Source organism: Globicephala melas, chromosome 1, assembly GCF_963455315.2.
Source record: "Globicephala melas chromosome 1, mGloMel1.2, whole genome shotgun sequence".
NCBI classification, from domain to species: domain Eukaryota; kingdom Metazoa; phylum Chordata; class Mammalia; order Artiodactyla; family Delphinidae; genus Globicephala; species Globicephala melas.
Window position 1 is genome coordinate 180,246,347 of NC_083314.1, and position 14,852 is coordinate 180,261,198.

The following is a 14,852-nucleotide window of genomic DNA, read 5'->3' on the forward strand; positions in this document are numbered from 1 at the left end:
ATCACCTAAAAGGGAATTTCCTTAATCTGATAATAGAGGATGTCTAAAAAACTTCCCCCCATTAACTGAAATAAGAAAGAAATTTTAATAAAGTTATCAATACTTCTACTCAAGACTGTAGTAGAAATTGTAGCCAGGGCAGTAAGGCATGAAAAAGAAAATTATGAGGGCTTCCCTGGTGGCGCAGTGGTTGAGAATCTGCCTGCTAATGCAGGGGACACGGATTCGAGCCCTGGTCTGGGAAGATCCCACATGCCGCGGAGCAGCTGGGCCCGTGAGCCACAGCTACTGAGCCTGCGCGTCTGGAGCCTGTGCTCCGCAACAAGAGAGGCCACGATAGTGAGAGGCCCGTGCACCGCGATGAACAGTGGCCCCTGCTTGCCACAACTAGAGAAAGCCCTCGCACAGAAACGAAGACCCAACACAGCCAAAAAAATAAATAAATAAACAAATGTGGGGTTTAAAAAAAAAAAAAAGGAAAAGAATTTAAAATTAATCAATACAATCATAAATAGCATGTAGGTCAAATAATAAAGCATAATTAAAATTAGAAAAATAATAAAAAGAAAATTATGAGAAAGAAAGAAAACTGTCATCATTTACAGACAACATGATTACATGTAGAAAAAAAAATATTAAGAAATCTACCAGGCAGTTATTAGAATTATTAAGTGATTGATTCTATTTTAATTCAAGGTAGATATAGATATGACACATTTTCTATCATACTCAGACTACACCACTCCTGGACCAAATGGTGTTAAGTGGCTACTCCATTATTATTCCAGATGACCTGTTCAAAAAAATGTTTGCCTCCTATTCCTGTGACCTTTGTTTGCAGGTGCTGGTACATGGGGAGAAATGCTTAGATTAAGAAAAACAACAATGGTGCTAATGAATAGGAAACTGAGGCTACTATCTGGCCCTTTTAGACTTCTTATGCCACAGGACAATGTGCAAAAAAAGTGAATTACATGTGGGTGGGAGTAAATGACCTTGTTTATTAAGAGAAACCAGAGTTACTGTTTCACAGTCCAGGGAAAGAGGGGTATGTCTGGAACCCAAGAAATCCTTTAAAGTGCCTCCTGATAATATGGTACCCAGTGGAAAAAGTTAATGGAAGTCTCAACCACATACCAAGGGTTGAGAACTGTAGAAATCAAAGTTTGGGTCACTTCACCATGTAAAGAACTCTGGCCAATCAAGGAACGTGGATGTAGTAGCAGAGGCAGTACCCTATGTACCCCTCACATTCAAATCTACTGGCAGTACCCTATGTACCCGTCACATTCAAATCTACTGGTCACAAGGGAACTGCCTGCTTGTGAGAACAAGTGGTGACTCAGGCAACCTCAGGACATGGCATCATGCACATACCTGTTGAGCTCCCGTATGGCCCGGAGTCTGCGGATGTAGCGTCGGCAACCCGGCAGAATTGAGAGATGGTGGGCGTGCAGGGTAAGGAAGAAGCATTCCGTAGGGAATTTCGGCTCAGAAAACGGAGATTGATCTCCATCTAGGAAAAAGAACAAAATCCCCGAAATAAAATCTATCACATGACTATATCAGAGGAAAAGCACAATTAAGAAGACAAAATTACACTTGTATTTTCAAGAAGCTTAAGGACACTTTTTTGTGTGTGTGTGTGGTACTCAGGCCTCTCACTGTTGTGGCCTCTCCTGTTGGGGAGCACAGGCTCTGGACGCGCAGGCTCAGTGGCCATGGCTCACGGGCCCAGCCGCTCCACGGCATGTGGGATCTTCCGGGACCGGGGCAGGAACCCACGTCCCCTGCATCGGCAGGCGGACTCTCAACCACTGTGCCACTAGGGAAGTCCCCAAGGACACTTTTAAAAAATTAGAATTAATGGGACTTCCCTGGTGGTACAGTGGTTAAGAATCCGCCTGCCAAGGCAGGGGACACGGGTTTGATCCCTGGTCCAGGAAGATCCCACATGCTGAGGAGCAACTAAGCTCGTGTGCCACAACTACTGAGCCTGTGCTCTAGACACCGCAAGCCACAACTACTGAGCCCACGTGCCACAACTACTGAAGCCTGTGCGCCTAGAGCCCATGCTCTGCAACAAGAGAAGCCACTGCAGTGAGAAGCCCGCGCACTGCAACGAAGAGTAGCCCCCGCTCGCCGCAACTAGAGAAAGCCCATGCGCAACAGCGAAGACCCAAAGCAGCCAAAATAAATAAATAAATAAATTTATATTAAAAAAATTAGGCTTAGGTAATGTTATAAGAAAAACAGAATTCCTCTGAGCTCCATGTATGATCAGGTACTCTGCCCCATCTAATTAAATGTTTATACAAATGTACACCAACAATCTTCCGTGATGTGTCTTCCTGGTGTATTTTATAGAATCATTTCTACTATTCAAACATCATTGTTAAACCTCAAAATGGTATTAGATTATGTAAATAAGCTACAGATTCCACAGCCATTTCCCTACTGTTGGACATATTTGTTGTTTCTAATTTTCCTCTATTAGAAACAGTGCTGGGAGGATCTATGTATAACAAGTTACTCCCTCACCCCCTCTCCGTTGCCAGCTTTGCGAGCATATTCTGGGAAGTGGAATTACTGAGAAAGACAGTATTACAGATTTTTGTTATGAATCACCAGAATTCACTTTAGATAGACTAAATTAATTGATAAAATGCCATCTATTTATTTACAAACTTATATTCTACCTTATCACTCTGTTTTTGAATAATTTGTAGTTACAGAACGTTAATTTGAATTTCTTTCAATTTGTACCTAATTCCTACAAATATGTATATTTCCCCTACAAGTGTATTTTATTTGACATATACTGCTTATATTGTTCCCACAAGCGAAAGACAACTGTTTCTTGGTAGAATTTAGTTTTGGTCTTACACATTTATAACAGTTCTGCATTTTGAATATGATTTTATCAATTATGTGACATATTTTCTCCCATTCTTTTATTTTACATATTCCTTTTCTCTCCCTCTATAAAAAGTATGTTTATATATTAAGATATATATATATAATCTCTGATGATATTTTCCATTTCTTAAATCATTAAAAATTTCTCTCTCTTTTATGGCTGGGTCAAATCCTCTGTTCGGCTTTTTCGTGCCAGGGAAGGACGGAATCTCTACATTACTCCATAAATAATTTTATAATGTGTAAAACTAAATGTCATATGGTTTTTATGTTCGTCATTAAGTAACATGTTTAAAAAATTTTTTTTTTAGGAGTTTATTAATTAATTAATTTTTGCTGTGTTGGGTCTTCGTTTCCGTGCGAGGGCTTTCTCTAGTTGTGGCAAGCAGGGGCCACTCGTCATCGCGGTGCACGGGCCTCTCACTATCGCGGCCTCTCTTGTTGCGGAGCACAGGCTCCAGACGCGCAGGCTCAGTAGTTGTGGCTCACGGGCCTAGTTGCTCCGCGGCATGTGGGATCCTCCCAGACCAGGGCTCGAACCCGTGTCCCCTGCATTAGCAGGCAGATTCTCAACCACTGCGCCACCAGGGAAACCCCTTAAAATTTTTTAAATTGAAGTATAGTTGCTTTAATAACATGCTTTATAATATAGAGAAAAAGATCCATAATCATAACACCTTCAAAATACTCGTATTTTTATTCCATCAATTCATCAAGATCTGTGAGAGATTTCATGAGAATTTTAACTGGCATATATAAAACCTACATAATAACTAAGTCATTGCTATCATTTCTATTGTATACACATACATATTTAAACCCAGAACACCACATTTCCTCCCATTTGTTCTACGTATCTATTTGATGTTGGCTAATCCAAAAGAGAACTTCTTTTTTTATTGTATTAATTTTTATTGCATATCTCTAGCTCATAAATGTATTTCTAGAGAGGTAGTAACAATTTGTGAGGAGTCATTAGCATCCAAACAAAATAAATTTTTCTATTTTTCCTAGACTCTGTAAACTCTAACTTCTCACCTGGTGCAGCCGAGAACCACCCCTCCACATAAGCTGGATGTGGCTCACTTGGGTGAATGAATAGCATTCCCAGTACTGACAGATTCTCAGGGATTGTAACAAAACAAAGAAATGGAAAAGCAGAAAAGTCTTTTTTTTTTTTGCGGTACACGGGCCTCTCACTGCTGTGGCCTCTCCCATTGTGGAGCACAGGCTCCGGACGTGCAGGCCCAGCGGCCATGGCTCACGGGCCCAGCCGCTCCGCGGCATATGGGATGTTCCTGGACCGGGGTACGAACCTGTGCCCCCTGCATCGGCAGGCGGGCTCTCAACCACTGAGCCACCAGGGAAGCCCAGAAAGTCATTATTTTCCTTCACTCAGGAATCACTTTCAAACCCAGTATTTTGCAACATAAAATATGTACCCATTTCTCTTGGATTTCTACTTTTCTGTTTTCCTGATCACCGGTCTCTCAGATACATTTTATTCGTCACAAGCTTCCCTTTGCCTGTGTCTTTCCTTCTCTTCTGCCTTCTCCATCTATACTCCTTTGCATTCTCTCCCTCTGTCCCTCTACCTCTCTGTCACGACTGCGTTTAGCCGGGAAAGCAGCTGTGGTCAAGCAGGGTAGGCTCTCTTCTTCCTCTCCTACAGGCCCTCCCTCTGGAAGGGCCCTTCCTCAGAAAGCGTCTTCCTTAGCTCCAGCCGTCCTCTGGGCAGCCTGTTCTTTAAGGGACCCCCTTGACCTTCTCCACAAACCCTCTAACTACCCCCAACCCGGGCTGGCCTGGCCCCAGGAGCCCAGATCCTAATTCTGGAGCCTGGCTTATCAGAAATCAGGTCGCCTGAGAGGAACAGAAATTCCCTAAAGAATTAGGTTGCTTCCCTCACTACTGCCAAGTAAGAAAAAGTGGAACCGAACTAAACACCGGGAAGGATGGACCCAGATCAGGGAGTGTGTGGTGGAGCCGACAGAGCCCTGGGCTCGGCTCAGCACACCTGAGCCGCAGCTGCAACTCGCTGATTGACAGGCTAGGCGAGCTGGGCACTTTCTGGAGCCTCAGTCTCCTTATATTTAACGAGTAAGACAGTAGCGTTGCTATTAAGATGTTTATTAAAGTTCTCCTCCTGATAATCCCATAACCGTCTGATGCAGCAGCTTTAGGGGGAGAGGAGTCAATGAAAACTGGCACTGATGATGGAGAACAGGAACAGGGCAAGAGGGAGCCCCAGGGATGGGGGTGGGACGCTGGGAGGTGACAGACAGGGACGCTGTAGCCGGTGTCAGATTCACACTGTGGGATGATGCTGAGTCCAAATGGGTCCTTCTGTTAGAATGCGTATCTACTCTACTTTTTGTAATTAAAAGAAAATAGAAGAACTGCTTCCCTGGTGGTCCAGTGGTTACAACTCCATGCTTCCGATGCAGGGGGTGTGGGTTCGATCCCTGGTCTGGGAACTAAGATCCCACGTGCCACGTGGGGCAACCAAAAAAAAATAATAAAAGAAGGGCAGCTTTTAACGACCTAATGAACATGTCACTCACAAAGTTCAGTCAGCCAGTCATTCACGTCCTCCATCGTTGCATTCACTCTCGTCTCATCGCTGGGAAGAGTAATCCGACACCTCGGGTGGAATATGTACGTGGGGTCGACTGTCTCTAACTTGATCTTTGTGCTTAGCTGCTGCAGCACCCAAAGGAAATTCAGCATCAATCCGTCCGTAGATACCAATCTATCATCCGTCTGTGAAAGAGAAAAGTATTTAAAATCATGATCTGAACAGAAATTTTGGCAAAAGCGTACAGAAAGGAGAGCAAACTTTCATCCTGAAGTCAGCGAGGGGACACCTATAGCACCACCATCGTCACTCTACTGGCAGGTGCGATTTGTTGAGTGTTAACCATACGTGAAGGGTTTTCTCTCACTGAATCTCCACAATAGCCCTTAGAATTGAATGATACTGTTATTCACATTTTACAGAGGAGGAAACTAAGGCTCAGAGAATTTAAGTGATTTGCCTAAGATCCTCAAAATCAGTAAGCAGAAATGCAATAAATGCTATTTCCTTTCTCTTCTTTATTTCCCCTCAGAAGCATCGGAACAACTCGTTTCACAGTTACCACTTGACTAACAGCTTCTCTGGCTGACAGCGATAGCATAATCCTGCTCTAAGAATACAACAATTCTGGGAATTCCCTGGAGGTCCAGTGGTTGGGACGCCATGCTTTCACTGCCCAGGGCCTGGGTTCAATCCCTGGTTGGGGATCCTGCAAACCGTGTGGCACAGCCAAAAAAAAAAGACCATAATTCTAATAAAGATAGTTAACATCGGTGGAGTGCTCACCACGTACTGGGCATGATTCTAACAGCTTTACATACACTAAGTCCACGAGTCAGGTACTATTATTATCCCCACTTGGCAACAAGGAAATGGAGGCACAGAGAAGCAACTGTCTACGTCCTACTGCCGGCAAACAGTGGAACCCCAGTTGGAAATCCAGGCAGTCTAATACCACGTCCATGGTATACCTCTTCTCTCTGCTTTTTCTTCTGAGTAGAAATGTCACATCGCTCAGTAATAATATAGCAAGGGAGCTTCCCTGGTGGTGCAGTGGTTAAGAATCTGCCTGCCAATGCAGGGGACACGGGTTTGAGTCCTGGTCCGGGAAGATCCCACAGGCCGTGGAGTAACTAAGCCCATGTGTCACAACTACTGAGCCCGCACGCCTGGAGGCCGTGCTCCGCAACAAGAGAAGCCACCGCAATGAGAAGCCCGCGCACCGCAAGGAAGAGCAGCGCCCGCTCACCGCAACTAGAGAAAAGCCCACGTGCAGCAACAAAGACCCAATGCAGCCAAAAATAAATAAATTTATTAATAATAATAATATAGCAAGGATGCCCTTTTAACTTTTCCATGCCGGTGAAGTGGTCCCAGCCACCAGCCTCCCTCATCAGCAACACCGCACCTTGTACCTGGTCTCTTCGGGTTGGCTCCTGTACCCCCTCCTCCCATTAGCCCATCCTCCACACAGCAGACTTGGTGATTTCCTTCCCGAAAACCCTCCAGTGGCTCCTCATGACACTTCTTACAACATCAGCTCAACCTGATGGAGCCTCTGCCCACCCCTCCAGTCCATGACCCGCCGGTTTCCTTCCTGTTCACTATCCTCCAGCCATGAAAGCCTGCACGTGGGGCTCGTTCCAAAGCTGGTTCACTCCCACCTTCGTGTTTCACACGTATCTAGAAAGTTCTTTTCTCAGCCTTGTGATGGCTGGCTCTTTCTTATCAGTCAGGCCTCTGATCAAATGTCTCCTCCTTGGACACTCCCATGCCTTCCTTCTGGTGCCTCCATGGTTACTTTCAAGTCCTCTACCTTGCTTCACTGGCTTCCTCGATTCTAGAATTAAACATTTACACGTCTACTCATCTACCCTATAGAACATAAGCTCCACAAAGGCAGGAAGCTTGTCTATCTTGTTCAACACTGTATCTCCATTTCCTAGCACAATGTCTGGTAGGTTCTGAATAAATATGACTTAGATGAATGAATTTAATGAATAAGTAAAAGCAGTCTTCAGGAATCCTACCTGCATCTGTGCTTTCTTCATATTGGCATTGACGACAGCTGCCATGTAACCAAGAGCAGCCTCCCGGGTTTCTCCGTTTAACAAAATACTATGCAGAATCTTGAAAAGCTCTTGCTGAAATTTATTTTATAAGGGAAGAAAAAAATTAAAACTTTGTTTAAGAAATTATTCCTTTTTGACTTTACGAAAAGCTAAACTCCTTCCCACTTTTTCTCCTCTCCCAGGTCCACTCATTTTAGAAGAACCTGACTACAAGGATAGAAGAAAAGTCCGTATTCAACTGTATCAAGATGATCAGCATGAAAGCAGAATGTGGCGTGGAAGAGGGGAGTAGTTATAGTTTTAATAAAATAGCCTTTGCTATTTCCTTTCCAGGACAGGGGCCCAATTACCTTAATCACACTATAATGAGCCTATAATTGTGCTGCTTTTAACTTTCAGAACTGAAAACACATTCATCCTTTGGATACATTTTCTCAACACCTACCCTTCCCAGCTCCAAGTAATGCTGCAGTGATTGGCTCACCACACGAGTGTTTTCCAGGGTAATGGCAGGCCCTGAGAAATATTTTTCAACCACTTTTGCCTGGAAAGAGAAAGCAAAAATTCAACGTATAATATACATTTGGGGAAGAATCTGAACATAAGAGCAGCAAAGTGCCGCTGTACTTACATCATCTTCTGCAAAGACTGAGAAGCTAAAGAAAGCCCCCAAGTACGAGAGTCTCTGCAGCTCCCGCCCAGAGCCAGGGCTTAATGATTTAGGCAACCACAAAGGCAAAGAAGCAACCTAGGAAAAAACAGAAGAGGCAAGTCAAGCTGCTAAATCAGCAAGTGATGTAAAAATGAGACAAAAAGAATTCTCGGCAGGTGACCTGTTCAGCTGGTTCTTAGCCACCAGCAAAATGGCTGACACTTAACATCCAAAAACACAAGGTCACAAATATGTCAGGACGCCTGTCCACTTTTTCTCATTTCAGATGAAGGAAAGCACTCCAGGTCCGCTACATTTTTACAAGATATACTTTTAATTTCCATGTTTCATGATAATATTTGATATCATGCAAATGAAGTATTCCTATACCACCAAAGGACTCAAGGAAACGTTTCCAACAGGACCTGTTGTACTAGCTGTACAATACTTATCTCCCGAAAATCACAAAAGAGAAGTGAATAATGTCATTCCCGGAAATAACGCAGGTGACAACAATGTAACAGTTGAGAGCCACCCACATGTATTACTCACATCTGCATCTCAACGTCCTCCAAGAGACATTTTTCAGATACTGTTACTTAAGGAATATCTTCTGTGTTACATGTTCACTGAAAATGTGCAAGTCCATTAGGGTGGCACTTACCAAATTGCACACAGGGTGTGTCTTTCCAAACTTGGTTTCACAGAGCTCACCTAAAGCCTAGAAACAAGATCAGAAAGGGTCATTTAAATGTATTTCATCCTAAACTGACCACCATGGGTAACATCAAGACATAGCTTTAATGCTGCTATAAACAGGTATGCATTCCCAACAAAGCACAAATAGCTTCACTGCTTTTCTGATGAATAAACTAGTACATGTGCGTTGTAAAAAACTTCCGATAAAACAGAAATATAAAATGAAACTACAAGTCGCTCATAAACTTCACCCTCATTAACCTCTATTGATATTTTGCCCAAGAGCTTTCTAGACATATTTTTGTACATATACACACAGAGGTAAATGAGTGTATTCTTACAATAAATGATTTTTTCATTTAACATCTTTCTATACCAGAAAGATATGCTTCATAAACTTGAGATGGCTAGTCTCGCCAGTATCAAACAGGACTATAAATAATTAAAATTTAATAAGCGACCAAATTCAAAATATATTTAAAAGTATTCCTTGGTTTCAAGATCCCTGGTTTTTTGAGAACCTCAAAGTTTTCCATCGGCGCTCCAATCGTTCTCGAGTTAAGACAATCAGGAAATATAGTTCTTAGGCACATAAAAAGCGTTTACCATGGCCATGGTAATACAGTCAAGCACTATTTTAACAGTGAATTTAATTTCCTCTGTGATTTGGATGTTGCTATGGGAGTTGCTAAAACAGCTGCTGGAAGCTTTTGAGTCCATGCATTCAGGCACTGACACAACTGAGAAGCCGCTGAGGCTCAGAGAGCCACTGAGAAGGAAACATTCTCCCTGCTCAGCACCAGGGCTCCCAAACTCAGCTGCACATTAGGATCACCTGGGCAGCCTCTGAAAGCCCCATGCCAGGCCACGCCCTCACCACATCCTCAACGAATTAAGTCACAGCTTTGGAGAGCCAGGCAGAGGTACTTTCTACAGATCCCCAGGTGATTCCAAGGTACGGCAAAGTTGGGATCCACTGGCCTAGAGGATAATCATGCTTCTTTCTGATTTTAGCTCCAACGGTCTTCCGCTTCCTGCCTTAAATTATTGCCCTTTCTCTCAGTGCACTCCCTTTGCTGCACAAGCATCAATAATGGTACAAAATAAAACTATTGTCTATCATAATGGAGGCCTTTGTCTTTTGACCCAGAAGAACACTTTGTTGATATCTGACACTAAAAGCTCCTTACTGAATCATCAAGCTAATTCAAACCACAAGAGAAAAGCCAACAATTCCAGGAGGGAATATTTATATAATACAGTGATAATTAATGTACACTAAGAGATTTCATCACTGAACTCAAATAATCAGATTTTTCCACTTCTTTTTATGTGCCAAAGACAGAACAATGTACAAGGATTAATAGAATTTCATTAGGAATGGGAATAACATGTGCACTAGGAAGAACCCTGACATAAATTCATTCAAAATTATTTTTAAAACTAAGACTTCCTGCTTCACCTTCTATTTAACTGGCTTTAATGTTTAAAACATTAATTAATGTTTTAATGTTTAACTTTAATATTTAGCCTTTTAGCTCAGTTTTGATTTTCTGAAACAGATAAATACACCTCTGTGTTTGCACTGATTGTAATTATCTGACTGTATCGTTGTGGTCTTGATTTTTGCCTTGAGGAGAGGCACCTTATCTCATGAGCTCCTGGGTCCTCTGTGTGTGTCACACTTGAGGCGCTCAGGAAGCAGTGAATTAATGGTAAGATGGAATCAAGTTAGCAGAATGAGTAAAAGGAACATGGGCAGCAAAACATCAATTTAACCAAGGCTTCAATTTACACAAGGTCGTGTTTATACAGAGTCAACTGATTTCATGTTTTGATATTTTTCCTTCATACTTTTAGAATGAAAAATATTCAGTAATACTTCAAAGTATTTTTCTCCCAAAATTTTAAAGAAGCAAGGTCAGAGAAGAAAACAGCCTCTTATTTTCTTTCTGGTTCCAATATTTTCACAACTCTGAAGACCCTTGGTGAGAATCTAGCCAATAGTTCTGTTCACAATTTATGCTTCCTCTAAGTGCCTGGAGGAGCTGAGCAAATTTGTGTTTTCCAAGTAAAGCCTGAAGTGAAGTGTACAGCCTCAGGAAACGGGGAAGATGAACAAGAAAAGCACTGTGCAATTTTCTGTGCAAAGTCACTAGGTAAAGACAAAATTGTATTCCTTTTCTTAATCTAACTCTGCCTTCTTTATTTGCATCTGTCACAGTTCTTTGTTTTGTTTTGTTTTGTTTTAAATTAACAAAATTTCACCCCAAATATGGTATGCTCATTGCTAGGACAATCAAGAAGGAGACCACCAATGATTATTGTTTTCATAAGCTACAGAATAAGGCAAAGTACATTTTAATGACTGTATCACTGACTCCTGTCTAAGGCTCGGATGGCCGCTAACTGTCTTCACTGATGCATCTCACTGCACACCAAACACTCTGCATGGCCAACACAATGATTTCATGTTTTAAGTTTGAAAACAAGGTTGATCATGGACCTGAAAGAAAAGTGTATGTTAAAATCATCTGGAAGAAAAACATCTGCTGAATGTGTTACAAGGAAAAGAATAAAGTTTTACCATGAGGGGGTATTTAAAGTAGTCGCTGTCGAGGGAGCACTCTTTGGCAGCGAGAGCCAGGCCTTGTAAAATGGGGATAAAGATCTACAAGAAAAAAAAATCAGAAATATAAGTTACAGAAAATTTAAGAACAGGAGGCATGTCAAATAAAGTGCCGAATCTGCAAAGTCCAGGCATTTGCACTGCTTGCCCAAGGAAAAGCTGTTTTGCATACACAGGAGCCTAGAATCCAGCCACAGGGTGTTGCTTTGTCCTTTCACAAGGCTGACCGTAAAGTAAGGCAGCTGAATTCTCCAGAAGTAATAGGTTTTGGTGAACCCTAAAACTCTGACAAGACTCCCCGTGATTCAACAGAAACTCACAGATGTGGAGCCTGCTGCAGGACCCTCCCGGGCTCCTTGCTCTAATCAAATAAATTACTCTAACCTGCATATCACAGCAACGAGTATGTTTCTGATTACCAAGCACCTAAAACCTGTAAAGAAATTGGACTAAATGTTCCAATATCTGCTCAATTCTATTAACGTTTTAAGAAATTTTTTGTTGCCACCCCTACACCTACACCTTTAATTCTTTCCATCTTTCCTCGTTTACTTCGAAGAGAACAAAAAAAATAGACCAATAATGGATATTATTAGTATCTTAACTTGAATTATGTAGAACAAAGAGATGGCTGGTAAATGTTGAAACTGAAAAAGAAAACTTCATCAGGATGCCTTACCTCCATATGTGGTGTGATTAGTACAACAACCTGATGTCAGGGCCTAAGGGCACTCAAATTTACGTTTACAAGCTCACCATTAATATCAGGGCACAGGAACACTGCAGAATCTGCTCAGCACAGCTCATGTTTAAATTTCACAGTGTACTCACTGAGCAGCACATTTAGGGAGTTGGTTGGGATTCAAGACTAATAACATTAAGCTGAGAATGTTGTAAACAACAGCTGACAGTCTGAATGCCAACAAGTTGAAAAAGGGAGTGTTCTAAAAAGCTACTAGAAAACCTGAAAAATTCTCTTTCCTACTAATTTCATCCCATTGTATGGAACACCTTTGTCATTTAAGGAGCACAGTATTAAAAAGGTGCCCTGCATTACAAAGTGTATTAGAGTGTCTTGAGATATCAACACAGCTCTTGAAGAGATCCTTCTAGTTCTCGCAACCCAAGCAATCAGGGTAGAAGTAATGTGCTTTCGTAAGCTAGCTAAAAATGGAGAGGAGATGCTTAGGTGTAGGGGTGGGAAATGCCCAAACTGCAATAGAGGGAAAAACAGTAGTTCCAGAATCACCAAAAGATAAATTTCACAATTGATCATCTAGAAAAATCTCTTAAGCATTTTTTTCAGGAACGCTATAAAGTAAAACTTCTTTAGAGTTATCCTCTTTTGCAAGTAGGGTTTAAATTATAATAAGCAGACAAAATATTACTAAACGTAATACTTTTCAAATATCGAACATTATACTGTTTGTGTGACTTACACGTTTTTAAAATAATTTTATTTTCAAATAAATACCTCCCAGCACCGATAAAAAATGCTCCAAGTGTTCATCTCCAATTCTAAATTCTAACTACTATTTATTGCTGTTTATTTATCTATGAACATCTCAAACTTTAATTAAAGGAAGACTGAAATTTCTCTCAAAAGGTTTAATCATTCAAATCTGCCACATTATTAAGACAAAAGGTAAAATGCTGTTTTTCAGTTCAGCAACTCCACTGCACTCATCATTTCTCTTGAGGAAACATGGTGACACGTAAGAAAAGACAAGGGATCAGAATTCTGTGATTAAAAATAAACAGATAGGGCTTCCCTGGTGGCGCAGTGGTTCGGAGTCCGCCTGACAACGCAGCGGACACAGGTTCGAGCCCTGGTCCAGGAGGATCCCACATGCTGTGGAGCACCAAAGCCCGTGCACCACAACTACTGAAGCCTGTGCTCCACAACTACTGAAGCCCGTGTGCCTAAAGCCCATGCTCCACAACAAGAGAAGCCACCGCAGAGAAGCCCGCGCACCACAACGAAGAGTAGCTCCCACTGGCAGCAACTAGAGAAAGCCCACGCATAGCAACGAAGACCTAACGCAGCCAAAAAATAAATAAGGTGAAATAAATAAATTTAAAATATAAAAAAAACAAAAAAACACACATAGAGGTCATTTCATAGCCTCTATGTAAGTTTCTTTATGAATAAAATAGGCATAACATACTTTTTTAGCTGACCTCCAGGCTTTCATACAGGTAAAGCTACTCTGGTTCCTCAAGTGATGTCTTTTTGAGTAGAAGTATTCTACTTTATGTATATTACACATATAATATAATGTATCACTTAAACCTTACAAGACAGTTACATATTTTCATCAGAGTTCACTTAATTTTCTAGAGAAGAAAAGCTCACTATAATGCCTAAAATATTCCTATAAGTCAGTAAGACCATCATCTAAGATGAGCAGTTGATAAATTCCAAATACAGAATACACAACACTGACTGGGATTTTCACTCCTGGATGCTTCTTTCACTAATATTTTGAAAACTGCTGAAAACACAGTTTCTGAGAATTCAAAGGCCTCAATATGAACAGTTAAAAATAGTATTAGGTATAAAAACAGATTAGGGATCTCCCTGGTGGCGCAGTGGTTAAGAATCTGCCTGCCAATGCAGGGGACACGGGTTCGAGCCCTGGTCCAGGAAGATCTCACATGCCTCAGAGCAACTAAGCCCATGCGCCACAACTACTGAGACTGCACTCTAGAGCCCATGAGCCACAACTACTGAGCCCACGCACTGCAACTATTGAAGCCCGTGTGCTGCAACTACTGAAGCCCGCATGCCTAGAGCCAATGCTCCGCAACAAAAGAAGCCACTGCAATGAGAAGCCTGCGCACCGCAATGAAGAGTAGCCCCCGTTCGCCAAAATTAGAGAAAGTCCGTGCGTAGCAACGAAGACCCAAAGCAGCCATAAATAAAAAAACAAACAGAGTTTTTAAAAAAACAGATTAAAAGGAATCATATCATTTGTAGCTATTGCCTCTATTATTCTTTCTAGAAACAAAAAAAGAGATTATCATACAACAAATTGTAAGAAAATGTCATTAGCATCCTTTCATCATGGGAAACAGCTGTGTTAAAGTTGTTGTGGCAAAGTGCTTACTTTACAACACAGGCCACAGAACAGTAATCAAAATTCATGCCAAGGTTTTACCTTGGAAGAAATCTTTAAGACTAACTTTTTTAGTTATTATTATTATTAAGCTTTATTATTAAATATTACATATCTGCATTTTCACTTGCCTTTACACAATGGGATATCAAAAATGTATGGATACTTAATGAATGAAGTAATC

At 41.5% G+C, this 14,852-nt stretch overlaps 1 protein-coding gene across 3 annotated transcripts in view; it reads right to left on the minus strand.

Annotated features, from left to right (window-relative positions):
- Positions 1 to 14,852, minus strand: part of UBE4B (ubiquitination factor E4B) — a 110,301-nt gene that overhangs the window by 37,951 nt on the left and 57,498 nt on the right. For all 3 annotated transcript variants that reach the window (XM_030879009.2, XM_060283291.1, XM_030879001.2), the window contains 7 exons: positions 11,508 to 11,591; positions 8,886 to 8,942; positions 8,201 to 8,317; positions 8,015 to 8,113; positions 7,528 to 7,641; positions 5,484 to 5,682; positions 1,378 to 1,516 (listed from right to left, as the gene is read on the minus strand). In XM_030879009.2, the coding sequence (XP_030734869.1) occupies positions 1,378 to 1,516; positions 5,484 to 5,682; positions 7,528 to 7,641; positions 8,015 to 8,113; positions 8,201 to 8,317; positions 8,886 to 8,942; positions 11,508 to 11,591 (809 nt within the window). The remainder of the gene's footprint in view (positions 1 to 1,377; positions 1,517 to 5,483; positions 5,683 to 7,527; positions 7,642 to 8,014; positions 8,114 to 8,200; positions 8,318 to 8,885; positions 8,943 to 11,507; positions 11,592 to 14,852) is intronic.